This window comes from Apostichopus japonicus, chromosome 20 (assembly GCF_037975245.1).
Source record: "Apostichopus japonicus isolate 1M-3 chromosome 20, ASM3797524v1, whole genome shotgun sequence".
Lineage (NCBI taxonomy): Eukaryota > Metazoa > Echinodermata > Holothuroidea > Aspidochirotida > Stichopodidae > Apostichopus > Apostichopus japonicus.
Window position 1 is genome coordinate 17,082,949 of NC_092580.1, and position 27,378 is coordinate 17,110,326.

General features: G+C 38.7%; 2 protein-coding genes and 1 long non-coding RNA gene across 4 annotated transcripts in view; 1 reads left to right on the plus strand and 2 right to left on the minus strand.

The window, feature by feature from the left end:
• Positions 1-27,378, plus strand: part of LOC139960943 (uncharacterized) — a 44,929-nt gene that overhangs the window by 2,972 nt on the left and 14,579 nt on the right. The window lies entirely within an intron of this gene.
• Positions 179-7,569, minus strand: LOC139960931 (cytochrome P450 2C15-like). Its single transcript, XM_071959642.1, has 6 exons — positions 7,431-7,569; positions 6,148-6,323; positions 2,798-3,423; positions 1,851-2,033; positions 1,182-1,326; positions 179-1,045 (listed from the first exon to the last, which is right to left on the minus strand). Exons 2-6 carry the CDS (start codon positions 6,296-6,298, stop codon positions 867-869), a joined length of 1,284 nt encoding a protein of 427 aa, XP_071815743.1. The 5' UTR covers positions 6,299-6,323; positions 7,431-7,569; the 3' UTR covers positions 179-866.
• LOC139960925 (cytochrome P450 2J5-like) lies at positions 11,996-27,321 on the minus strand. The gene is made up of 7 exons (XM_071959628.1): positions 27,124-27,321; positions 23,099-23,287; positions 21,811-21,985; positions 15,980-16,605; positions 14,910-15,092; positions 14,180-14,324; positions 11,996-13,953 (listed from the first exon to the last, which is right to left on the minus strand). The coding sequence occupies exons 1-7, from the start codon at positions 27,124-27,126 to the stop codon at positions 13,775-13,777; spliced, it is 1,500 nt and encodes a 499-aa protein (XP_071815729.1). The 5' UTR covers positions 27,127-27,321; the 3' UTR covers positions 11,996-13,774.

A 27,378-nucleotide genomic window follows, 5' to 3' on the forward strand; every position in this document is an offset into this window, starting at 1 on the left:
GATGGAATGCTCAAGTATCTAACCATAGATAGGTCTTCTAGGTAGGTCTTCTAGGTAGGTAGATAGAATGCGATAGAAAGAATGCGATAGGTAGGTAGATAGAATGAGATAGGTAGGTAGATAGAATGCGATAGATAGAATGCGATATGTAGAATGTGATAGGTAGAATGTGATAGGATAGAATGTGCATTTATCTAACCATAGATAGGTCTTCTAGGTAGGTAGATAGAATGCGATAGGTAGATAGAATGCGATAGGTAGGTGGATAGAATGCGCATGTATCTAACCATAGATAGAATGAGATAGATAGAGAGATAAGCCTTTTGTCTATCTAACCATAGATAGAATGTGATAGATAGATAGCCATAGATAGAAAGATAGATAGCCATAGCGATAGCGATAGATAGATAGATAGAATCCGATAGATAGATTGGTGATTCCGTAAATTTGATCCAACACGGCATTTCTTTGCAATTTGAGGTCTGATTTCTTTCTATTTCAAAAGCCCATATAGACACTCTTTCATTTGCTATAAAAGCATTGTCTTTTTGAGTGATAAATCAATATTGCAAAAAGTTAAAGGTTTGGTAAACTGAGAAATCAGACTTCAATAATTAAGAAAATGCCGCAGTGGCGAAAAATTTGATAAATGTCCAATTTGAAGGAATGCAACTTATTTCTTAAAAGAGGTCAAATTACAATTAACCCCAAACTTTGGTGTTGAATGCCCCAGATATATACCCTCATAAACCTACAGTTATTAATTTTTCAAAATAGTATTACTTTTTAAGCAAGTATGAAAATAGTACTTTTTAATTTTTTTTAAAATAGTAGTACATTTAAAAAACAGCAAATGCATATTTGTTTCAGCGTGGTGTAACGCACACTCGAAACTTAACTGGACGAGCTAAAATGCCTACTTCTGGTTCCAGGCAAGGAATTGGGTCTTCCTCCGGCAGTGAGACTCTAAATCTCTGCATAATATTAGTGTAGAACAGGAACAGTTCCATCTTGGCCAAATGCTCACCGATGCAGGAACGACGACCTGAAAGACATAAATAAGGCTTATCGTGAACAACACCGAATGACTTCAGCAACTCGCCCTCTCCATTTATCATTCAAATACACAATTTCATGAGTTCCATTCCAACATCTGAGAACCGGATTTAAAGTTATCTTACCTAACCCGAAGGGTATAAATTCTTCACGTCTGATGGTCGTCTTTCCGTCCTCGCTTAGGAAGTGGGTCGGATCGAACTGGTCGGGGTTCTTCCATACTTTCTGATCGTGTAATAGTCCCCATAAGTTGAAAAAAATTTGAGAGCCCTGAAAAATGATAAAAGAACAACAGATGATACAAATGAGTCCAATCTAGCAGTATAGAAATAGAAAACCATAGAATTATGTTACCATACATCTGTGCTAGTGCTAGGTCGAGTGTATGAAGGTGGTTCCCGTGGAGGTCTGCAAGGTCATGCAGGAGATATCCAATCTGGAATGGTCTTGCAAATTGTAAAAGGATCCCAAAAAGGGCCAACACTGTGAACTGAATTGCCAATGAAGGCTTAAAATTATAAATCATTTGGTTTCTCCTGCATGCACATGTGGCTGCCTACTGTCGTAAAATTGTGTCCTTCTTTCTTCAGGGCCAATGTGTTCAACCATGGTACCGTACACATTGACCTCTACATGACCTTAACTTCCTGTAAATCCTCAAGAATCAAGATCATTACTCATTAATATGCATATTAAAATTACAACTACTGTCCTCGATCCCTTAATATGATTCACCACTCAAGAAGTCCAACTTAGCAGCACAACTTTAAAACACATCTGAACATTTCCAATACCTTAGGGATGTTGTAGCCAGCGAGTTTGGTGTCTTGAAATACTCCGTGTGGAGGAGCAATCACAGCTACTGGTCTAAACCTCTGTATCTCCATCAAGACAGCATCTGTGTACGGCATATTGGTACGATCCTCACAACATGGTTGCCTGTCAGGTCCGATTACCCTGTCAATCTCTTCCTGTACCTAGTGGAAAAAAATGCAAACAAATCTTTAACGTAGATCTTGGACATTTTGATCGTCCAAACTTTGTGTGCAGGGATGTGGAATGTCAATAGATGAGACTTGCCATATTGCATTCAGTGTTTACATGGTTGACGATCACTCTCATACTTCCTAGGTCAGACACGTTAGTCAAGCAAATCACTTATCACAGATGAAAATATAGAGAATGGACAGCAGGACACAAACAGTTTTGTGTTTGTAAAACCAGACCGGATCACAAGCTAGTATAGATGAGAACCAGTTAATTACATACAATTGAGTCCTACTGAAAATTGTACTGAGCCACCCCCTCATGGCAAATTAGAACCCACTATATTCCCTCATTTGTTACATTAAAGGCATTGAAGACTTGCCCCAAACCGCGTGCCGCGCTCTGTAAAGTTAACTTTCCGTTGCTTACAAGTGAAGTTTTCTGCTTGTCGCTACAAAATGCAGACAGTAAGGAAACGAGATACCTTGTTATCTTTAGCTGGACCTGAGATGTCCATCGCTGTATCGTGTTGTGGGTATTAACCGCAGCTGTATGTACTGACTATACACTAGTGTCTAATTATCGAAGGTAGCAAGCTGTGTGCGTATTTTCTGGGATCGATGGTGGTGGCTAACACTTCTTTTACACCTCATTCGAAACTAGGTCAGATTACCGGCATTAGATGTTTCTTTTTGCGCGAGTCTTCACACCCTTTAATGTTTTCACATGGACATGGACATAGAGATATACTTACTTTATCCTGTACTTCAGTATTCAATGCAGTAAGAAGGATGCCATACAGAAGGGTGTTTGTGGTGGTGTCGGTTCCTCCTCCAAAGATTTCCATAATAGCTCTCCAGGCTTGCTCTGGTTTGAAGATCACTTCTTCTCCACTCTCCTGCTGCCTCTTAATCTCCAGCAAGTACATATCGATTATGTCGCGCACGTCGCCCTCGTCTAAAGAGTCCTGGTGCTCCTTTATCTCTTTGCCGACGTATGATATCATGTACTGAATCGTCTGGGTTAGCTGACGGTACAGTGGCGTACGGACCAAGAAGGGAAAAGTGTTGGCAAAGCCAGTCAGTGAGGCTGCACCAAAGAGGTAACGGAATTTGTCGACGATGGTCTTGAAACTTTCGTCGGTGTAGTCAAATCTTCTGCCAAAGTTGATGTTGCAGATGACGTTGGCGATGATCAGGGTGGTGTACTCCGAGGGATCAAATGGTCCCTCTATTCCTGTCATGACGTCCATCAGACAACGTGCCTCTTCGTTGATCTTGTATTCCAGACTCTTCTTCCCTACGCCAAAGTTTCGCAGAGCTTGCATAATAAACTTTCGTCGTTCTTTCCAAACTGGTCCATTCTGAAAGAAGAGGCTACCTGTCATGAATAAAAGGACAAGATATCGTCAGATTTCAAAGGCGGGCAGGTTGATGTTGCTAAAATTATTTTAAATATCATTGCAAAGCAGGTCTAATACCAACAAACTTTACTTTAGCTAGATAGTTAATTGAGAATCATGCATTGGATGTACTCACCACTAATCCATCAACAACATCCAACTCAAAATATTACTATAAATGTTCCTGTAATGCAAAGTGATCAACCATGACAAGTGAAGAATGACAGATACTTATGTTTAGCTTTGTATCAGTCAGTATGAAGGGATGCAGTGGTGGTTTCCATCAAGGAAAGATGAATAATCCTTAAAAGAAAGCTAGATTTGATTTGTCATAGCATAAGAAAAAAGATAAGGTTAAGTGCTAACTTGTAGTTAAGTTCCTACAGTTTCCACTTAACAGTAAATTGACGGTGAAGTCATCTCTTCAGTGCAGGCCACAATATTTAATGTTTAATCCACTGTTTTATAAATTCAAATAACAAACGAAGGAGGCAAAGTTAAAGGGACTTTTGAAGTTACCGAAAACCACATCAATAATGGTCTTCATTTTGTCAACTGCTTGCGCTACGACTTTTGCCAAACTTCCACAATATATGTTATTATGCATTCATAAGACCCCAGGCTAAATCTCCTGCCGAGTGCACAGTATTACGATCATCATAGGTGCTCGTTTTAACCCGAGTGTAGACACAGCTGTTTCAAAGGGTTTACCAGAAATGTATCAAGATTGTCCTTAAAAACTCCCTGGTCTAATATATAATGACATTCCAAACCAAGTCATAACATCATTGGCCGAGTCCAATGAGTAATGTAAAATGCTGCTAAAGTGCTCCAGATGTTAAACGGGTCTATTCTCAATAATTAAAACTAAATAAGAAATTTACAACTTGGACTGTAAAGCAATGTGTTTTAAAGGCATTGAAGACTCGCCCCAAACCGTGTGCCGCGCTCTGAAAAAGTTAACTTTCCGTTGCTTGCAAATGACGTTTTCTTCTTGACGTTACAAAATGCAGACAGTAATGAAACGTGATACCTTGTTATCTTTTGTCTAGACCTGAGATGTCCACGCTGCTATGTACACTGTGTTGTGGGTATTGACCGTAGCTGTATGTATTGACTGAAAACCATGTATTGACTGAAGTATGTATTGACTGAATGACTGAATGTATTGACTGAAGACTCTGTGCGCGAGTCTTCACACCCTTTAACAGTCTACAACATATATTAAAAGTCATTAATTTGATGACAGTCAAGTTTCTAGAGCTGTTCCCATTTTCAAGATATATTCACATTAAATAATTTTCAAAATCTCTGGATGCTCTGATAAAGCTAAGATAATGACCCTTGAACTCTTCAGTGCAGTTCCTAATGTTACGGTTCACCTGTCCTCTTGTATAAAAGGCAACTTTTTGTAATATGAATTATGCACGATGCTGCAAAAATTATATGGCCTCGCCATTGTGCAACAGATAAAGCAGCCAAACAGGAGCCAAATACATGCACAAATCTAGTATCCATATTGGACAGTATCTTCAGTGTAGAAACCTGTCATATGATACTTATTAAATAGCAGCAGTATTACTTCCAGTGACCTTCAAAGTAACCCCATAAGTGCAGTGGATGGAATGAAGTGACCTTGACCAATGTGTTGCCTGGACATTCAATATTCTGTAGAGAATACAGTGCCACTACTGCGGCAGCTCAAACACTCTAAATTAGTTTGGTTAGAATAATAACTCCCAGGGAAAGAGCATTGGTTCAGCTCAAAGAAAACACATTTCAAACTGTATAACTATAGTGGGGCAGTAACCACATAGCTATAAATTTAGTGAGCTGTAAAATAAAAATGATAGGAACACTTAGCATTTGCTGTGAATGATATTACTTTAAAGTCACTCCTGATCTATAATAAATAAGCAATTGAATGAAAGTCTATGGATGACTCTAGGCACAAACTTAATTGTAATATGTTGTAGACTATCAGTACAGGTTGCAAGTATTTCTAAGTTACTTTTGATTTTTAAAAAATGACCCATTAAACTCATCAACTGAAGGGACTGGACTACCGTACATAGTCTAACACAGATGTACTGTAACACAATTTAATTCAATGTGGAAAACAAGAATGTTGTATGGCTTCAAATGAAATGTTTATACTAAGTCACAACAATTGGTGTTGAATGTGATCCAAGGGTGCGCTGTTGTCTGATGTTTTAAATGAGTTAGTAGAATTTAAATAACAATGGATGACCCGAACCATATAGGTCTGTACTGAAAAGCCAATGTCATCATAGCTTGAGGAATCCTGAGATTTACCATATATCCTAAAAACCTGGAATAGCTATAGAATCGATCAGCGCTCAATTTTTTGTGTCATTTTTTTATGGACTACAAAATTGTCAAGACTAAGACACCTGGATTTTCTGAGATCTGTTTCTGAAACATACTGATGACATATCTAGATCAGCCATGTGATTGGTCAATAGGAACTGAATACTAATCTACAAGCACAGAGCGAGTTTTGTGTAAACACTAGCTTGAGGGAGCAGAACAGGAGATGCACACTAAGACATTCCCCCCCCCCCCTGCAAAATATTTGGTTGCACCCTGATGCTATTGATGGAAGCCTTTCTTACTGTGGGAAAGCTATTTATGATTAACCATTTCAATAAGGAAAGAATTTAATTCAAATGCTCATTTACCTTCACTGCCAATGGTCCAGGCTAACAAGGGAGGGAGAAACCGATCAGAGAAATTGTCAGCTTGCTTGGTGGCAGTCTCTTTAATCAAATTGATATCTGTGAGGAAGAATGATCCTTGAACGACCCAGGTATACTGTACAGATGCCTCCATACTTCTGGAACATCCTGTAAAACACCTACGAATTGAGGAGAAGGAATCTGATATTAAATCTGCAACTGAGCATGTCACACCAAAGCTTTGTTATAGTATACATTTGTAAATTGGGGGTGAGGGAGGGGGGTCACCTCAAAATGAGACAAACAAACATTCTGGTGGCACAGAATGAAGGAAATAACTGTGGTAATGAAAGTAGAGCTGGAGGCACCTATGTGTGGCCGCATGATGTAGCAGTATATTCCTGATGCCAAATGTTGACATTCTCAAGTTTAAGAATATCATCATACTTGTAAGGCTATGTGAAAAATGGAAAATCATTTTTACTGATTATGTGCTGCATGAAGAAATTAATTACATGGGTAAAAAATATGCACTGGGCACTAAAGCTGTTGCTACTTTGTAGACGATGCTGGGTCAGGCTGACAGAATATTCTATGTATTATAAACTCATTTATAACAAGGAGGAAGGAGAGAGAGGAAGGGAAAGAGAGATAGAGAGAGAAAGAGAAAGAAATAGAGAGATTGCCTCCGGCGATTCTGGTTATGTCCGGATTGAACATGACCAAACGGACGGGCAAAGGAAAAGGCAAGGCTCCGATATGAAAAAAATGCCGAAGAGAAAGTTCGGTGCGGCCGGAGGGGAGAAGAAAGACCAGTGGGTCGCACAGCGACCTTCGCTTCTTGAGATATCGTGTTTACAAGCTGGGCGTCACAAACGCACTCACACACACATACTGTACATACATACACACATGCCATCATGAATGCATACCGTAGGTTACCATTTTCATCGAAACCAATACAATTTTGTTGCATTCTTCTCTTGTGTCTTTGCCTTTCCAATGGTCAAACTGTCCTGACAATATACTATACAGTTAGTCTCCATAATACAATGGAAGGCCTTTTGACAAATTGGCATAGGAGCATTTGTTCACACACCCCTGTGACACAGTCTCATTGCTTTCTATTGAGTCTGCATGTGCATCGAAACATGTTAATAATCTGGTTTGACCTTCCAATTCCTTCTGTTAGCTTGCTACTGTACTGGGGTTATTTTGGTAAAACCTTGCTCTGATAGTTAATTATTCATGCTGCAAATAAAATATTTGATGATCGTGTAACTTACCTGAAAGTTCTTCTTCCCAGCTAAAAGATGAAGATTGCCAATGATTGGTAGTGGCATTGGTCCCGGAGGGAGGTTCTTAGGTCCTCTCATATACCAGATAGCAGTCATGAAAGCAATGCCAAACAGCAAACTGGTTTGCATGTTGGCTACAAGATATGACGAAATCATGCCTGCTGCCATCGTGAAGATCGACTGCAAGGTAACCAAAGAGATAGAACAACATTGTAATTTTATAGTGTTTAGCAGAACATAAGTTATAGAAATACCAGAATAATCACATAAGATAATAAACAGATAATAAACAGATAACATTATGATATTTTGATGGATGATTGGTTATGCCAAGCTATTTATTCAAATGTAGTTGCCAATGTTTGGTGCACTGGTGCTCCGCCTCTCCTTCCCCCCCCCCCCACCCACTCCCAAATAAAATTTACCTTTTGTGCAAAAACTTCTGGCAGAAAGATACGTACGACTCTTTGACATCTGACTACAATATACATCTAGTCGTCTACCTAAATAGATTCAGCTGATTTAATACTGATACAAGTTTTGGAAGTGATGAAAAGCACAAAGCTTCAATAATACCAGAAATTTGTTCCCCCCCCCCCCCATCCCATGCTGCTCCCATTTTGTTGTGCCTCCTACTTCCAAGTGATTGGCAATGCCACTACTGTAGGTAGAATGGTACTCTTACTTCACTTTTTTACATCACACTGGCGTTTACTTTTACGCTTACCAATGTTATGACATACTGCAGACTATGTGTTATTCAGAGAAACTTCATTTATGAAATAGCAGCCAAATTCACCTTTTGGTTTTTGCACAAAAGAAATTTATGCAGATTCAAGAACTTTTGTTTTCACTGTTTTAATACAAAAATACAATTTTTACAAAACATTGATCATAATCACGACATCCAACAATAAACTACGTACTGTAACTACAACTGTGGACATTAGATGGTTGAGAAGCACCCATTCATTGTATCCTATGACAATAATTCACAATGTGTGAATTGCACTTGCCAGCTGTTCAAATTTTGCACAAGTCAACAACAATGCATGGCTGTATCAGGATCCAGGCTTCAAAACTAACTATAGCTTAGGCATTGACATCCAGGATGCATAATATTGACGATTTAATAATGAGTGGTTAACCAGAGGTGAGCTAACCACCTCTAGCTAGCAGTATCACAACAGTTGATACCACACATGAAACCTGTAACAACTGATGTATATATGGTATGGGTTTTGCCAGAACTACTATGCATTAGATAGAATCTGCATTAAAGTCCTCCTCAAAGATATAAAATGAAACAAAATTTACTTGTGGTATGAGAGTACTAGCTTAGCTTCCCAAACTGCTGTGTAGCTTTTAAGGGAGTGCAGACTCGCGCACAAAGAAATGTCTGATGGCGGTTATCTGACCTAGTTTCGAATGAGGTGTAACAGAAGTGTTAGTCACCACCATCGATCCCAGAAAATACACACACAGCTTGCTACCGTCGGTAATTAGACACCAGTGTAGTCAATACATGCAGCTACGGTCAATACCCACAACACAGTGTACATAGCAGGGATGGACATCTCAGGTCCAGATAAAAAATAACACGGTATCATGTTATATTACTGTCTGCATTTTGTAGCGACAAGAAAAAAAATTCACTTGCAACGGCAAGTTAACTTTTTCAGAGGGCGGCACGTGGTTTGGGGCGAGTCTTCAATGCCTTTAACAAAGTTTAAGGCTCTTTGCCACTGAAAACCAAAAAGGCTAGAAACAACAGGAACAAAACTGTCTATTCTTGAGTTTAATGTTAATTAGAAAATAGTGCCAATAAATTTGGAATGTCATGAGACCGAGAATGGGTAATTAGTAACAGAACCAATAATGCTACTGTGGGCCTTGCCTTGGCCTAAGTTGAAGTCTGGGTCTCTGTATATAGTGTTGTGCTTCGGCTACCCATGTATTACGTACAGAAGGCTAATCTAGTCCTAGGACCTAAGTTGCAAGTTCAGTGTCATTGACACAATGTCAGCTTTTATACCAGTTGTACAATGAAATAGGTGTATCGCAAATGGGCCTAGTTAAGTAACTGATATTTGTGTTAACGCAATAACTACCTTTCAGCTTGACGGCATCTACGTACGTCTCAAAATGTTGCTAACAGCTTTCTTCCAGCTCCCTAATAAGAAGAGGGCACCTGCGGGTACATTGGCTCTGAAGATTGGAAGTTTGCTATGCAATGAGCATGCAGTTAGCTACCTGTAGTCCTGTACTGTTCCGAAGCAGTAAGAAGTTCATATTCAACTGCCCGCATGCGCAATGGGCGCTGTTAACAATACGAGGGGTCTATCAGATTCCGCACATCCTAATGATTGGACGGGATGCAGGAGGGAAAGGGGACGTGAATGAGGCCGGCGAGGAAAAGAGGCTGGGAAGGGATAGGGGCAGTGGCGGCGGAACCGGGGGGCTTGGGTGGGGGGGCTCAGCCCCCCAATGAAAAAGTTGAGGGGGCAAATGCATGATAAGCCCCCCCAATATTTACCAAGGCTCCGAAACGTGCATCTGCCCACTCATTTTTTAATTCATACTTGTCGATCTGTCCGATGCACACGTATGCTATATAGGTGTAATAATTAAATATGATAATTGATTGTCTGTATCATGCCTCATCGAATATTAGTGTTTTAAATAAGAGGGTAATAAGCTAAACGCTACACTCATCAACATTTGCGTTTACACTACGAGTACACGCAAGGCGTGGAACATGGCTTTATGTTCAAACGCAATCAATTATTAAACGAACAAAAACTGTATAGGGTACATGCATTCATGACATGATGACAGTGCTAGGTCATAGAAATTTGTTGGCAACTGCATATGGTTTTGGAATTACCCATTTGTTGACATAATGAAATGTTTTCTATGTTTTCTTATGACATTTATTTAATCCAGGGGCGTCGGAGCCGGTACGGGCAAATATTCACGACGCAAAAAAAAAAAAAGGACTAAAAAATGGAAAAAAAAATCTTGGAGGTATATGTTTCAATAATTTTCAATAATGATGACGGTAAGTAGGCTAAATGTGACTACTCTGGCATGGCAGAGGTCTTGTTTTCAAGCTCGGGAAGTGCCATTTCCTGCAATCTGGGAGGCATATTTTCAAAATTTTCTCCATTATACGCTACGCGCCAACCATGGTGGCGCGTAGCGTAGTTTGACCTACCAAACGTCCCCCGATAATTATGATAGTTGGCCACACTCTGAACCGCCGTACCAATCAAAAATAGCTTCCGACGCCCTTGTAATTATTGCATTTAATTGCAAGTAGTAATTTACTACACTCAAAAACGTCTTTGCGAGTACACGTCGAGTAATAGCTACTCTCTTAAAACACCATCGAATATACAAATTACAATGTTTTTACAGATTTTTACGTGCAATCTGAGAAATTGCAGGCTTGAGACCCATGTTTTAGGGCTAGGTATTCATAGCATAAAACACTCGGGAAGTGCCGTTTCCGGCCATCTGGGGGGTTTGAAAAACCCAAAATTTTCTTGTACGCTCCGCGCCAACCGATGGTGGCACTCCGCTTAGATAGTCCCCACATATTAGCCCCCCAATAATTTTCCCGTTCCGCCGCGCCTGGATAGGGGCAAAATGCTGGGGAAAAGACGAAGAGGGATTTGGAATGAGGGATTTGGAAAGAGGGATTTGGAAAGAGGGATTTGGAAAGAGGGCAGGGAATGAGGGAGTGGTAAGAGGGAGGGGAAAGAGTGAATTAATTTTGCTTTATTATTTTACTTTACTTTATTTGGATGCTAGCTGTCACTAAATCTATTAAAAAATATTTCTAGAATGATATGCTTTGAAGTATCTTCAAGTACATGTGCAATGACAATTAATGTTTGTACTCTGGTTTATCAATTTTGAATATCAGCCTTTGTCTAATCTATGATTGGTGAAAGACAGCACAAGGTGATCTTAATAATTATTCTTTACACTTTCCTATAAGGATCAACATTCATAAACCCTCATATTTCCCAACTTCCACTTATACTGCAAGAAAGTCCACCAGTGACATGCAGAGGATTTCAAAAGTGGGCGATGGGGGGGGGGGGGGATGTCCAATTTAAAATTTTCCACAACTGATAGTCTGAAGTTTTGTGGTATCGGCAAAGGTGAACAAGATTGTTATCAAGAACTGTGTGCTGCCCGAGGTCACTGAAGCCATCTCCTATCTACAACAATTGGGATTTAGACTTCAAATGGTGCATTCAGCTGAGGCATATGTAGACTACAAATTAGCCCTAAATACAAGGTTTGTTAATGAATACTTTGAGTGAGTTTGAAAAGAAAAAGGGGGTGGGAGAAATTCGTCTCCAGTTGATTGCAAAATCCCCCGAATGAACCATTTGCCACCAACTGTCAGTCACAGGTGGCCGGGGTTCCAGCATCCCCTCCCCGCCCTTCTTGCTGTAAGAGATTTTTCCCTGTACAAGTGAATGATATTCAATGATATGTGGCTGATGTAAAATAAATATATTACAGTTATACAATCACATGAACACAAATATATATATTTGATATCAGCTTCATATCAGTTAGAATTATACGGACAAAACATTCTGAACATCCACAAATAGTTTATTGATCCTTTCGACATATCATTTTTTTTATTTTCTTATATGATTTTACACGGCTCCACTCCTTCTTTGGTTTTAGCCCTATGCAGTCATTGACATACACAATAGCCCCAAAGCCAGGGCAAGTGCCAGACTATTCTGTGCCCTTGACAAGGCCAATTATTTGCTCCCCCTCCCCAAAAAAATATTGCCAACTTCAATATTTGTCTTCTCCAGGTGTCTGAGCGAACATTTAAATTACTCAAACTGTTTCACATACTTGCATAACTAATATCTAACATAAAAATGTAGCAAAAAACAATTGAATCATCTATTATAAGCAGTAGCTATATAGCTACCCAAAGACAGGTGAATATTGTTGTCTCAGGGAATTCCCCTAAATTACCAACATTTGAAAATGGTGGCGCCATACATGAATGCTATATGCTGTATCTCTTGTCGGAGGAGAGGCGTCTCTTGTATGGTAACTGCATTACTTTGCGCAGGCATACGCATACATAATGTAAGCTGATCACTGATTCCATGGCATGCCAGATTAACTTCAGTTATGTCAGTTTGCCTATTAATTGTTATTACCATTCCACTAGAGTGCCCTGATTTAACAGAAGTTTCCTATGCATTCAAATTTATATGGGGTGTCTAGTTTCGACTGTAACATATCAACTATTATATTTTCCTTTTATTTTGTTCTTTATACAAACAACTGATTCGTATAAAACTGTGAACCTTACAGGTCATTACTGAGGTCTGCGCCCTAGCTAGGCTACAGCCTAGTTAATTGGTCCTAAAATATGGTAGCGGCACCATGCAGCCCTGCTTAAAGGCATAATACATGTCATAATACATGTCACAACCATTAAATCCCTAGTTCAAATCATCACCATCCAGAAACTGATTCTCTTAATCCGATTCAAAATTGCTGCCTTGCAGCATCGTTGAGTAGAGTCTTACGTGGATTCCGGGTATTTCTGGTTTGTGAATTTGGGAACCAGGATTTGGCTCTGTTCTTTCAATGGTTTCGAAACAAGTTATTCACCATGGCTGCACTGCAGTGATGATGAATGGGTGCCCTCACCTTCCTCAGTATTTTCACTGCCCTATGGGACCTTAACTGGCGGGGCCAGGAGCAGAAATGGGTATGAGAATTACAGGCATGTCTGGTAACTATTTGAACACTCATCAAAAAGAGAATGCAATTAGTATAAGCCATTGTACATCCACAATCATCACATATAGGGTTTCAAATGAGTATCTGATGATGTCCTAAGTCTTAGGAAAAACAATTAAATAAACAAGCAATTTAAATTATTGATATTCTTACACAGAATGTCCAACTTTATAATCAGATTTGAGTAAAATTTATGAAATCTTGCATATTCCAAAAGAGTTCTATTATCATACTCTGAAATGTCAGTCACTTAAATTTTATGTAAAAGAATATAACCTACCAGTGAAAATTTAGATCATATTCTATGAGAAAAATCAATTTGAAAAGAATTTATTTTGATAAACATTAAAAGGAATGCAAATTACAAATGGATATGTGTTACATTATGCAAAAATCATATATAGAGAGTAAGTACTTTTCAGTTAATGTAGAAAATAAAATAATTTTGATCGTAGGAATTTGTTCATGGCAGGCTCATTCTTACATTTAAAAGTTGAACCCCCCTTGGAGTACATGCCTACATGCATTCAACGTTGTGCAACGCAGACACGAAACTTGGCTGGCCGAGCTAAGACGCTTACATCTGGATCCAAACAGGGGATGGGGTCTTCATCTGGTAGTGAAAATTTAAATCTCTGCATAAGATTGGTGAAAAACAGAAACAGTTCCATTTTGGCCAAATGTTCACCAACACAGGATCGTCGACCTGTAATGACAAATGGACAACGTATGGAATACCAATGTCAACAAAGGATTTCCACAATTTCATTCAATACACAAATTAACTGCCATTGTAAATTGAAGCTCAAGTATGCTTCCCCCCTTTTCTAGAATATAATTTCAGTGTGTGACATGTAGTTGATTATCATTTATCAAATCCATATTTACATAATAACTGAGATGTTGACTAATTCATTAGCAATAATTCTTACCTATCCCAAAGGGAATCAATTCTTCACGTCTGTTAAGTGTCTTTCCATCATCACTCAGGAAGTGGGTTGGGTCAAACTGGTCAGGATTCTTCCAAACTTTGGGGTCATGAAAAATGCCCCACAAGTTGACAAAAATTTGTGAGCCCTGTTAAAATATGGGATAAAGTATGGGATAAAGTATGGGATAAAATATGCGATAACGTCAGGTTACCAATCAGGAGATTAGGACGGTGTAAACTTTGATCATAACCATTAAGACAGTGTAATACTTCATCCACCATACTATGGTGATAATGCAATACTTCAAGCACCAAGTATTCAATGGTGACGATCTAATATTCATCCACCAAGTTATGGTGCTGATGTTATACTTCAACAACCAAGTATGAATGGGGATGTTGTAATACTTCATCCACCATGTAATGGTGTTAATGTAATACCTCATCCACCAAATATTAATGGTGATGTTGTCATACTTCAACCACCAAGTATGAATGTGATGATGTAATACTTTTCGCCATGCTATGGTGATAACATTCATCCACCATGTAATGGTGTAAATGTAATACCTCATCCACCAAATATTAATGGTGATGTTGTCATACTTCAACCACCAAGTATGAATGTGATGATGTAATACTTTTCAAGCTGATCAATGGTGTGCATATATAATCTATATTCTGAAACAAATATAATCTATATTCTGAAACAAAACTACCAGATCTAGTACCTTGGGGATGTTGTAGCCAGCAAGTTGAGTGTCGTGAAATACGCCGTGTGGAGGAACTATTACTACAACTGGTCGGAACCTCTGTATCTCCATCAAGACAGCTTCGGTGTACGGCATATTGGTGCGATCTTCGTATGATGGTTGTCTATTAGTACCAATAACCCTGTCAATTTCTTCTTGTACCTGAATTCATACAGACACAATAAGAAGGTACATAGGTTCAGAGAGCACAAGGGTTAATTGTGATGTTCACTTTAACTTGTTCCCTTCACACTAGTAAGATTCAAATCTGTTAGCATTTAGGTACATTTTTGGATTGATTGATTTTCTGCATATTTGTTAATATAAACTTGACACCATAGAATCCCATAATGATAACAGCTGAGCTGTTCAATATTACACTTGACTAGCCAAGTTGCAAACAGAATTAGTTGCTTTTTCCTTAAAATTGTATGCCTGTATAAGAAAAGCATATGAGTGACAATGTATTCTTGTAGAATCTGGATAATTATAATTTATTAATTTATTCATAAAGTGTAGGAATGTATAGGGCATATGTTTCATTTGAATAATAGTTCTACATTGTGCAACCTTTTTGACAGGTTTTATCAAATAACAAGCACTTGGTATAAGTAAATGTAAAATGTGCTGCAAATAATGAAACTCAAAATTGTTGACATTATTTAAATTTGCTCAATTAGTGTTTTATCTGAGATTAAAACATTTGAAAACTTCAGAATTCAAATTCTTAAAACCAAGACTGCAAAAGTGAAGTTGTGCCCTCCCCCTCTCCCTCTTATAGCCCCTTAATTCCTTCCCACTCACCACTACCCCACCATGCACCACCTAATTTCATTAAAAAGTTAATACAGAATTTAACACGACAGGAATTTAGAAGAAATCCATAGCCCAGATTGTCAGATGTATGAGACACATATAGTGTATACAGCTGTTATATTAGTCTATCCTGCCCCGTTGATGTGACCATTCACCACACCATCCATATTACTCGATGCCACACATGCCATCACCATGACTTCAAATGCCAAGATGGGTTTCACTTCACTTACTTTATCCTGTACTTCAGTATGCAATGAAGTAAGAAGGATGCCATACAGAAGGGTGTTTGTGGTGGTGTCGGTTCCTCCTCCAAAGATTTCCATAATAGCTCTCCAGGCTTGCTCTGGTTTGAAGATCACTTCTTCTCCACTCTCCTGCTGCCTCTTGATCTCCAACAAGTACATATCGATGTAGTCACGCACGTCGTCTTCATTCAACGTCTGTTGGTGCTCCTTCAGGTGCCCACCGATGTAGGCTTTCATGTAGTCTAATGACCGACCGATGTGACTGTACAGGGGTGTACGGAGCAGAAAGGGGAAACTGTTTGGTAAACCAGTGAGACTCACTGAAGCAATGAGAAAACGAAATCGGTTGATGATATCTTGGAAATGTTTGTCTTTGTAGTCGAATCTTTTGCCAAAGTTGATGTTGCAGATGACGTTGGCAATGGTCAGGGTGGTGTACTCGGAGGGATCAAATGGTCCCTCTATTCCTGTCATGACGTCCATCAGACAACGTGCCTCTTCGTTGATCTTGTATTCCAGACTCTTCTTCCCTACGCCAAAGTTTCGCAGAGCTTGCATAGTGAACTTTCGTCGTTCTTTCCAAACTGGTCCATTCTGAAAGAAGAGGCTACCTGTCACGAAAGAGAGGAGGGAAATGTGTTACCCGTAGCTCGAAGGTCATGTGTCGATGCAACCATGGACTACAAGAGATGATTATATTCACACAAAAATTGTAACTGAGTAGGAATTAAGAAGCCCTTGGAGCTAAATAAGTCTCAAGAAATGACAGTGATATACCGACAATTGTAACATAATTGATGTATTATATGCAAACCATATACTGTAATTGACACCAGCCTTGAGTGACCCTGAACACTACATGTAATATACCAGTGCTGTGGCTGAGTGGATAAAGGCGGTGGCATTTGTAACAATGAGGCTTAGCAATTGGGAGGTTCCGGGATAGATACCCAGCCGGGTCATAGTAAGGAGGGTTTTTCATCCAAGAGCAATCTATGGTTTTCCCATCTGCAATGACTTTCTAAATTGAAATGATTCCCTAATTTGAGTTAAAATCTTGAATTGGAAGCCACCTGACGTGTAAGTTGTAATCCATAAGCCCCACATTTGTGGTCGTTTAATCCTTGTAAAAATACCTGGTGATTATTATTTTATTATTATTAATATAGTACAACTTCCTGGGGGTGGGTGTGACTGCAAAAATTGCCTTTGACCTTTTCGTCAATCCCCATCTATCCCTCTCCCCGTTTCTCTATCTCTGTTTCTCTCTCTGACATTTGAGGAAAAGCAACAACTCAGATTGCTTCAAAGCTTATTACCACAAATGAAGTCATTTGGAAATATAAGAGGTTTCAAAATTTATTGATGATAAATAGAGAAGTGGGGTAGAATCTATTTCATCTTTCATTGCATCATGATTTGTTATTTTTCATCTTAAAGAAATCCCCGCAAAAAGCTTCATGACAATTTCAAAAATGACATCTTTTGTTCTTTCCAAATTGATCCATTCTGGAAGAATTCAAGGCTTTATCACTATAAGTACTGAATGAGAATATTCAGTATCACAATGGTAAAAAGCAGATGGTTGCAATTGGAATGGATAGCTACAGTGGCTGCTCTAGTCATCAATATATGGCATATGAAAAGATGAAGTAAAGATTTTTTATTGCTGCGTTTAGACCGTCACAGTTAAAGGGTGTGATGACTCGCGCAAAAAGAAACATCTAATGCCGGTAATCTGACCTAGTTTTTAATGAGGTGTAACAGAAGTGTTAGACACCACCATCGATCCCAGAAAATACACACACTGCTTGCTACCGTCGGTAATTAGACACTAGTGTACAGTCAGTACATACAGCTACGGTCAATACCCACAGCACAGTGTATAGACGATACAGTGATGGACATCTCAGGTCCAGCTAAAGACAACAAGGTATCAGGTTTCATTACTGTCTGCATTTTGTAGCGACTAGAACAAAACGTCACTTGCAAGCAACAGAACGTTAACTTTTTCAGATGGCCAAACGCTGTTTGGGGCGAGTCTTCAATGCATCCGATATTCTTGAGAAAGTCTGTTAATGATGCTTCAAAAGAAACGTCCAATGTAGACTCAGCTGACACCTATGCCAAGCATGTAGGCTACCTGTAATCCCAGCTACCCTCTTCTTTAAACGCAAACCAAGAATCAACATGACTTGACCCAACCTAACTCATCACTATAGGTAATATGCTATAGTCACTTTGTTAAATTTACTAAATAACAAGCAAGACTGCTACAATAAATTGCCATTAAATTTGTTCCATTGAAGTCAGTAGAACAATACTGTATCAACTGCAGTATGGGTATATATAGTATTACATAATTAAATCTTAGTCTGGCATTCTGGATCTCCAGAACTCTCTGTGTTGACACAATCATTTACCCCTACTTAATTATGTCAGTATTTACTGAGCACTTTAGTTGGGTTTATGTTAGCATAGCAAAAAAAGGATTAAGAGGGGGGAAAAAAGCTCCATCAAGGACCCTATAGTTGAACAAAAGAAGCTTCGTGCAGTGTTGCATGAAGCAAAAAGGGATGCATAAATGCATTTAAAACAGCTATTGTTGATCAGTCACATTGCACAATGGGGTTATGCAAATTAAAACAATCATGTACTAACACTTATCAAAGTACAACACTGTCAGTACAGTACAAGTACAGAGCTAAAGAAAAATAGGCGTTCCCCCCCCCCCCAACATCAAATATTTGTAACCATGGCAATGCATTCTCAATTGTGACTGAAGGGTGCTACTGTCATTTCCAACCTGTTCTATATCCTGTCTACAAGTTTTCAACATCGAACTCAAAATGTATATCAGATAAATACAATCTCAAAATATATATCCTGCTCGAGGAAGTCAAGAATGTAACCTTTTTCAACATGAGCAATTTGAACTATAGTCTGTATGTGAATTCATGATATGGTTTATATGCAAAGCGTAAAGTTCAGGTATACAGTATCTAATGACACAGTAGTTCTACAGCATATCTTGGTACACAATGAAACAGCTGCCATAACAACATATAAATTTAGGGACACAACGACATGTAGTAGCGTTTCAACTAGCTAGTGACATAATAACATGTGTCAGCTAGCCTACAGCGATTAATCATCGCTGGGGTCATGGGCGGCGATCATGGGGGGACGGGGGGACATGTCCCCCCCAATATTTTAGGTGGGGGGATATAGTATCTAATATCCCCCCAATATTTGGTGGCATAGTCTTTTTGTGTGGCTATAAATAATGCGTGAGATTATTTATCCAAATCATATTTGGCGGTGGCTAAAACTTCATCCAACACATGCTGCGTGAGGTAAATGACTCTTCGTGGTCGTTTCTGTGACTAATTATGACCGTATAGCATGTTGTCACTCATGATTATTATCATAATGTCTGTACATCTCTTGTGTATGAGTGTAAGTACGTACAATCATATATATGATCCCCATCGATATGGGTTCAATGGGTTTCCATTTGGCCTGTTTCCTACCAGAATTCTAACCACAGGCGCGTAGCCAAGGGGGCGAAGGGGGAGGCTGCCCCCCCCTCGAGCATATTTTTGTATTTTTTTTATGATATCGAAGTTTTATAGTAGCCGTTATAAGAGGTTTTAATATTGTTACACTAATAAATCAACTGTGTCTGAATTTTTGAAAATTCCCTGACCAACATTCTTCATCATACTTCCCTCTACTCGTGCAATTTTGACCGGTCTGTTAGGGGTTGAAGGTTTTCTTTATTCTATATTGGTTGTCCATAGATGATATTTTGTGCAACATTATGGGCATGTTTTGAAGTGAATTTATTATTCAAATTCTGAACAAATACTGGGCTTAAAACCTTGGGCATGTTACATAGTATTACCTACAAAAGCAATGATCCACATGAGATGCGATGAGGTCGAACATGATGTGTGACTGGTGACAATCTTGAAAAAGGTTATGGATGGAAAAAAAAACTATTGGGAAAAACTTGGTTCTCAGGCAAAAGTGTACATCTGGTTGGTCATTTTCAAGCGTGAGAAGTGCCATTTCCGGTGATCTGGGGGGCTATCAAAACCAGAAATTTTCTTGTACGCTGCGCGCCAACCGATGGTGGCGCTCCGCTTAGATAGTAATATAAAAAATATCACGAAGCACACAAACAACTTTGGGGATGAAAGTTGCTACGCGTCTGCACCTGAGCAAATGGCCCCCAATATTTGAAACAAATCGCCCCCCCTGGCCGGGGTTCTCAATAGAAGGCCTGCAAGCCAAATTTGGACCCATAATGCCATTCATTCTAGCTCATCCAAAAAACTATGTTATAATAATTTTACACTTTTACACTTAAACAGGGTATTGTGGATGTTGTAATGTTTTGGTTTCAATATCTTGCCTTATCGATCTATCATTGATCAATTATAAGGAGTGTGAGATTTTGGTTCTGCCTGTTCCTTTAGCTGCTCCAACCAATGCTTTTCTATGGTCCTTGTAGAATATTAATTGAGAAGCTCTGGTCTATGGAGTGAATACAAAATTCAGGGACACAACGTCACAACGAATCTACCGGCATAATGTCATAGCTGATATATGTACAGAGACATCTAAGGACACTATAACATAATTGCTCTAGCGACGAGTAGTTACAGACACAATGACCCAGGGGTCTTTATTTAGATTTACAGACTACCGTAGTGGGGGGGGGGGGGGATTGAAGTGAACAGTGATAACTTAGAACCACCAAAGTCAACAGGAATTTATATAAGCATTAGCTATTGTCAGGAATACCATTACCAGCAGAAATTCAGGTGAATTTTCTACAAAAATGAACGATTGTGAAGTCAAAATGACTGGACAGAAAGCATACATGTGTTTTTGCAACAATTTTTGGTAATTAATAATATTATCTGTTGCCATTTTATTTTTCGCATTTATCATATGAGAACAACTGATACAAGAGCAATGGCATATATTTAGGGTTATTTACCCTTGTCGCAATGCCACTTCGACAATGGCAATTTACTTGCTTACAATAGAAAATACGTGCTCACTTAGTCAGCACTCTACCTGCAATGTTCTATAAAACAAAGAGTTTTATGCTTTAAAGCATTTTGTGTTTGGTCGACGTTTTTTACCTTTTTGACATGTCCATCGAGTTTTTTACATATATCAATCACAAAACAGCAAACTAAGATATTAGCCAAGTTTTCCCTGCCAACAACGTTAATTGGCGAGTAATTAAGGATATTTGCAGATAATGAGAAAAGTGTCCACGACAAATTCCACATTTAATATTAATCGCATACAGTTCCCCCAAACCCACTAGTTTGAATTCAACCAATCAGAGATGCAGGTTTAGTAATGAGCCGTTGCTAAAAATAGATTCAAGACTTTGCATTGGTACAACCAGGGAGTTGTTATGGAACTCCCTGGTACAACTGCCATATAGACTGTACACAAATCAACTTGCATGGTGTTGTATTACGTATTGGTCAATGACGTTCATAGTGTTTAAATATTCATATTATGGGCAAGGTTTATTGGGATCCCAACGGAAAATATCTTGGATAGAAAACAAAGTTCAAAGTTGCAAATTTTTCGACTCTTATGCCACCATTTGAAGTAAGATCTATATAAGCCAGTTATGTATGTCGTTATGGCATAGTGGAGTCAGAGAGGTTGAGAAAAATCAAAGAATAGGACGCAAAACGCTGCTTTAAAAAATGTCAATGTGCAATAGAGTCTTGACGTGATGCATGATATGACAAAATGAAGGACAGTTACTTCCTTACCATCACTGCCAACTGTCCAAGCCAATACTGGAGGCAAAAACCGATCTGAAAAATTGTCAGCTTGCTTGGTGGCTGTTTCTTTGACGATATTTATGTCCGTGATGAGAATGGTCCGGGCCCTTCCCAAGTATACCGTACAAATGCCCCCATAATTCTGGAATATCTCGTAAAACACCTAAGAATTAAAGCGAAATAATACATGAATGCACATATATATGTAGCAGAAATATCACACACTCTGTGAAGTAACTGAAACACACTCGCTTTACATGGTTAAAAATTATTCGATACATATACTGTAAACAATTTAATTTGTAAGGGTTACTTTACACTTATAATAAATGTTTACACTCAAACTGATGTATGCAACATATATATTCCACACAGAGGTGGACACAAGTTTATACCTTGCCAGCCACAAGGAAATTTTGTACCAAATGCCCTGGCCTCAACACCTAAGGACATTCTCACTCCATTATGACAAACACAGAAATTACATGATGTAGGACATCTATTACATTGAGTATCAGGCTACCACACCTAGGTTCTTTATGCAAAATCACAAAACTAATTATGTACATTAGTGTCTTTCTTTTCCATCAATCTGTAAATTCCACTGTTTCAGTTTGATTTACCATGGTTGGTAAAAGTCCAAAAGATCTTATTCTGATATTGCAAGGTTCCACAGGCATTTAAAAAGCTCTCAATAGTTGGCCATAGAAAATTGTGTCACATGATGCATGCAATAAGCTTCACTTACTATTGGCCCACTTCCAGTAGCTGTGATATTGACTATACATACATGGCCATGGAGGACTGGTCATGTCTTTTTACTAGTGTGCTTAACAAGGCCAGGGAGAAATAACCATTACACCATCTCAGTGTCATCATCATCTATTTAAAGTGGCTGCAGGACTACTCTGTCTAGCACACAAGTCATTCGGTCAGTTCCTGAAGCCTTGTTCACTTTTGAGAATGCAGAGAGGATCTAACCCTGCACGGATCATATAGTGTCGACCCTTTTGCAACTCAGGATCACGCCCTGCAATCGTGATCTCCATTTCGAGAATGATCCTGAACTGAATTATTAGTGTGGATGCTCGGGATCAAGTAACCGAGATCTCCAGTCACTTGACCTTTGCGATTCTGCATTTAAGAAACACAGACCGGCATTATGTCTCATGACTGTCGTACTGTGGCACTATAACTAGCTATTGCAGGTGTTAATAGTACGACTCAATCTCACAAAGCAACATCAGGATTTGAAAAATTATGGAAACATACATACCTTATAATTCTTCTTTCCAAAGAAATGGAAAAGATTGCCAATGATTGGTAGTGGAGTCGGCCCAGGAGGGAGGTTCTTGGGTCCACTCATCCACCAGATGGCAGTCAAGAAAACAACGCCAAAAAGCAGAAGCGTTTGCAAGTTGAAATAAAGATGTGAGAGGAGTATGTCAATTGCCATAGTGATGACCTGCAAGGTAAAAAATAGCAGGCCATCGATACTTTTGTAACTTACTGAGACAACTTATTTTCATGTATCATCACATGTTTCTACTGTATGCTATGTTCACCCATGGACCAACACCTTTGCATCTTCTGTTACATTATATTGTCAATTCTTGGAATAAAAATCTAATATATATCCAATTTGGTTACAGCTGGACTGAAAGATACTTATATATGGATTTAAGATAATATGCCATGCAATTTTGTCATTACACAAACAATAACCACAGGTTAGACACAGGTTCCAACACTTTTGTGCCACAAAGTATCATATTTTGTACTTTCTTCTCAGCAAATTTCTAAGTATATATCATATATCTTTTCTATTGGGAAAAATCCCATAGAGTATAGTCTTCACATACAGTTCTAAATTCAATGACCCTCAGTAAACTTTATCAAACCAATTTTCTCTACATGTGTAGTGTAGAAAACATTGCAATCAAGTTTCATCTATATAATATCTAATAACCATGCATGGGTTTGGGAATTTTTTTTCTTCAACTTTGGACAGTTGTGGAAGTCATGCTGAAGATGAGATTGTACTGTACCCCTGCAGGTTTACTTTGTACCCATGCAGCTACAGAAACATTTGTAAGTGTTTTTGTGTTGATCTGTTTGTAAAGGTTGTTGTTTTAACCACTTGGTATAATCCCGATCCAGCTGTCTAAATTTCTTGCTGATAATTTTACCTTATCAGTAGCTGGAAAACTCAACAAAGATAAATAGCATCATTGACATAAAAGATGTGTTAAGATGTGCATGCACTTATTACTTAGCTTAATAGCCTTCTAAACTAAAGACACCCTCAATAATGTGATGCAGGGATGTACATGCATAGATTGACATACTGTACTCACACACACACACATGCCTGTTGTACCTTATACTGGAAATATTCAGTTTTAAGATGTCGCAGTAATAAGTCAAATTTATATCTGTGCAGTCTCATTCAAGATGCTCTTGTTGAAGGAGCATGACAAAAGCACTATTTGAACTTGCAAGGTAGGTCAGCCCTTGATCACTGGAGGTGAAAACATACCTTGAACAGCTATCATTCTTCACACCCCATGATGGGTGTATATATGATACCACTCAAGTCCTGAATCTTTACATACTGTAGCCTAGCTGTACAGTAAACACTATGCATGAGCAGTTTATAAAAGTGAGAAAACTGAACAGAAAAAGGTGTTATAACTGGTATAAAAGCAATGCAGAGATTTTGACCTGCAGAGATCTGGTCCAAAGAAATAAAATGTCAGTTAACTATGTCAAGTGTGAGACAGAGTTTTACTTTGATTGTTGTGGGTCTAGATTGACATGGTAACTACTGTACAGTAATTAAGTCAAGTACCTGTAACATAAGAATATACGAAAACCATTAGTATTCTCTTAAATCTGTATACTGTGTAGAGACTGTAACAAATATTTCACATCATACCCAGTGAGGACATTTACTGTTCATGTGCTTTCTATGTCCATGCAGCTTCAGAGCACTCGTATTGACATATATGTGAATATCATGTTTCTATCAGACAATAATTAAGTTAGCAATTTTCATAACTGTCAATAAAACAGCATGCCGCCATCTTTAAAAAGTTAACTTTCCGTTGCTTGCAAGTGAAGTTTTTCTCTTGTCGCTTCAAAATGCAGACAGTAATGAACATAGGCGTAGGAGCCTGATTTGATTTGGGGGGGCTGTAACGACTTGCCCGAAAAATATTACCAAAATTTTTCGCGCGCTACGCGCGCGTTCACAATCTTAATATGCTATCATATAGCCATTCATCGGTTATTACATCACATGCCAATAACCAATGAACACATATATGACATGCACAATAAGATGTTAAACGCGCGCGGAACGCACGAAAAATTTTGGTTGTATTTTCCCTCTTATTACCATTCCATATTGGTTATAACTATTGGGGAAGTCGTTACAATAATAACGATAATAATAATTTCAGTTAACCATTGGAAAACACATTGCAAGTTATTCATCTTTCAGTAGGTGCCCGAAAAATTCTCAGCATATTGCCCGAATTTTCACCCCCCCCCCCCAAAAAATGAAAAACACATTGCAAATTATTCTTCTTTCAGTAGGTGCCCGAAAAATTCTCAGCATATTGCCCGAATTTTCACCCCCCCCCCCCCAAAAAAATTGAAAAACACATTGCAAACTTTTCTTCTTTCAGTAGGTGCCCGAAAAATTCTCAGCATATTGCCCGAATTTTCACCAAAAATTTTGTTTGGGGGGCTGCAGCCCCCCCAGCCCCCCCGCCTCCTACGGCTATGGTAACGAAACTTGATATATACCTTGTTATCTTTGGACCTGAGATATGCTATATGTACACTGTGCTGTGGGTATTGACCGCAGCACAAAGAAATGTCTCATGCCGGTATTCTGACCTAAGTTCGAATGAGGTGTAACAGAAGTGTTAGACACCACCATCGATCCCAGAAAATACACACACAGCTCGCTACCATCGGTAATTAGACACTATAGTGTACAACTAGTCATATATACAGCTACGGTCAATATACCCAAAACACAGTGTACATAGTAGCAATGGACATCTCAGGTCTAGAAAAAAGATGACAAGGTATCACGTTTCATTAATGTCTGAATTTTGTAGCGACAAGAAGAAAACTTCACTTGCAAGCAACGGAAAGTTAACTTTTACAGAGTGCGGCACGCAGTTTGGGGCCATGCAGTCTTCAATTCCTTTAAATGATCATCAAGGAGCAGTTATAAACGTTCTTAAGAACTGTGGGTATTTTACAGATCTGCTTAGCTCCAATTATACGCACGCTATAGCTAGGAAAGTTTTGTGATTACGTAATCGACCTAGCTGCCACAGTCGTAAATCCACCTCAGGCTCCACAATTAGCATGCATGCATGCTTCTGCCATTATAAGGCTCTCTGTGTAGACACTGTGTAGAAATAAGTTCACCTCTCTACAGTGTAGAGTCAATCATACAGCGTTCGCACAAAGACCCTCATGAATTCAAGAAAAGATATGTGGCAGCGTTGCAGACTATGACTGGTAGGAGGTCATTTTACAACCAAGGCAGGACAATTACGTAATCTCAAGAAACTATCCACGATAGCGTGCTATTGTGATCAATATTACAGCAGACCTTTAAGTCATGTAAATTGCACTCAAAAATTGCATGCATGAAAAAGAACTTGTACTTGGATTAAAAAATGATGTACTTGGACATATAGCACTCATTACTGGGATCCTTAAGGGCAACACTCAAACTTTGGAACTTGGTACTCAAAAGTTCAAGTACTCAGAAGCTATATAACATTGTATTTGGATCAAAGTATGACTACAAGTTACACTGTGTGTCTCTCTCAGACTCAGACTGTGATCGGGTGAACCAATTGAATGGGCCATGCTTAATTTACCAAAAATGATGGGCAAATAGCCACAACCATCCTTCAATATTGTCAATTTAGCCTACACCTACAATATCTAGCATCCAACATTCTTCCTCCAAGTTTTGTTTTGTGGGTACAGACAACTTCTACCAATACAGTATTGTCTTGAAAAATGGTAGTTTTTATTCGCGGTCCTTGGATAATAGTTTTTCAATGATAAACCAACATGAAATTTACCTTATTGAAAGTTACCCAGTGATAGTCTGAACTATTCCTTCATTTAGGCTTAACTTCTCACTAGTCTATTGTACTTAGGTCTATATATTAAAACCTGAAAAAAAAAACTAAAGCCATCTCCACTTGTTACCGTTCCCCGGTTGCTAAGTGTAATATGTTATTAAATTCTCGTACTCACCATAGCTCGTCAAAAATATGTCAAGTTCCTTCTCTGCAAAGCTCTGCCCCGACGATCAGGAAAAGATTCCAACTTAATAATGTCGAAGTTATTTAGCTTTATCCTACTCAACCTCAGATACCACCACCTCCGTCCGATTGCCCGTTGCTTGATTATAAGTTGCTGTGAGTATAACAGGTTTCTAATCTAATGGACTCGCCACGTAGCCTATAATGACGACGTTCATTACAACAAATTAGAGTTTACATGGACAAG

Excerpts from the sequence above, each read along its gene's own strand:
- LOC139960931 (XM_071959642.1), bottom strand. The coding sequence starts at position 6,298 with ATGGAGGCATCTGTACAGTATACCTGGGTCGTTCAAGGATCATTCTTC. Across the intron at positions 3,424-6,147 it reads CTGGACCATTGGCAGTGAAG|GTAGCCTCTTCTTTCAGAAT; the intron begins GTAAATGAGCAT and ends TATTCATGACAG. Across the intron at positions 1,327-1,850 it reads CTGGCTACAACATCCCTAAG|GGCTCTCAAATTTTTTTCAA; the intron begins GTATTGGAAATG and ends ATCATTTTTCAG.
- LOC139960925 (XM_071959628.1), bottom strand. Across the intron at positions 14,325-14,909 it reads CTGGCTACAACATCCCCAAG|GGCTCACAAATTTTTGTCAA; the intron begins GTACTAGATCTG and ends ATATTTTAACAG. Across the intron at positions 13,954-14,179 it reads ATTGATTCCCTTTGGGATAG|GTCGACGATCCTGTGTTGGT; the intron begins GTAAGAATTATT and ends TTGTCATTACAG.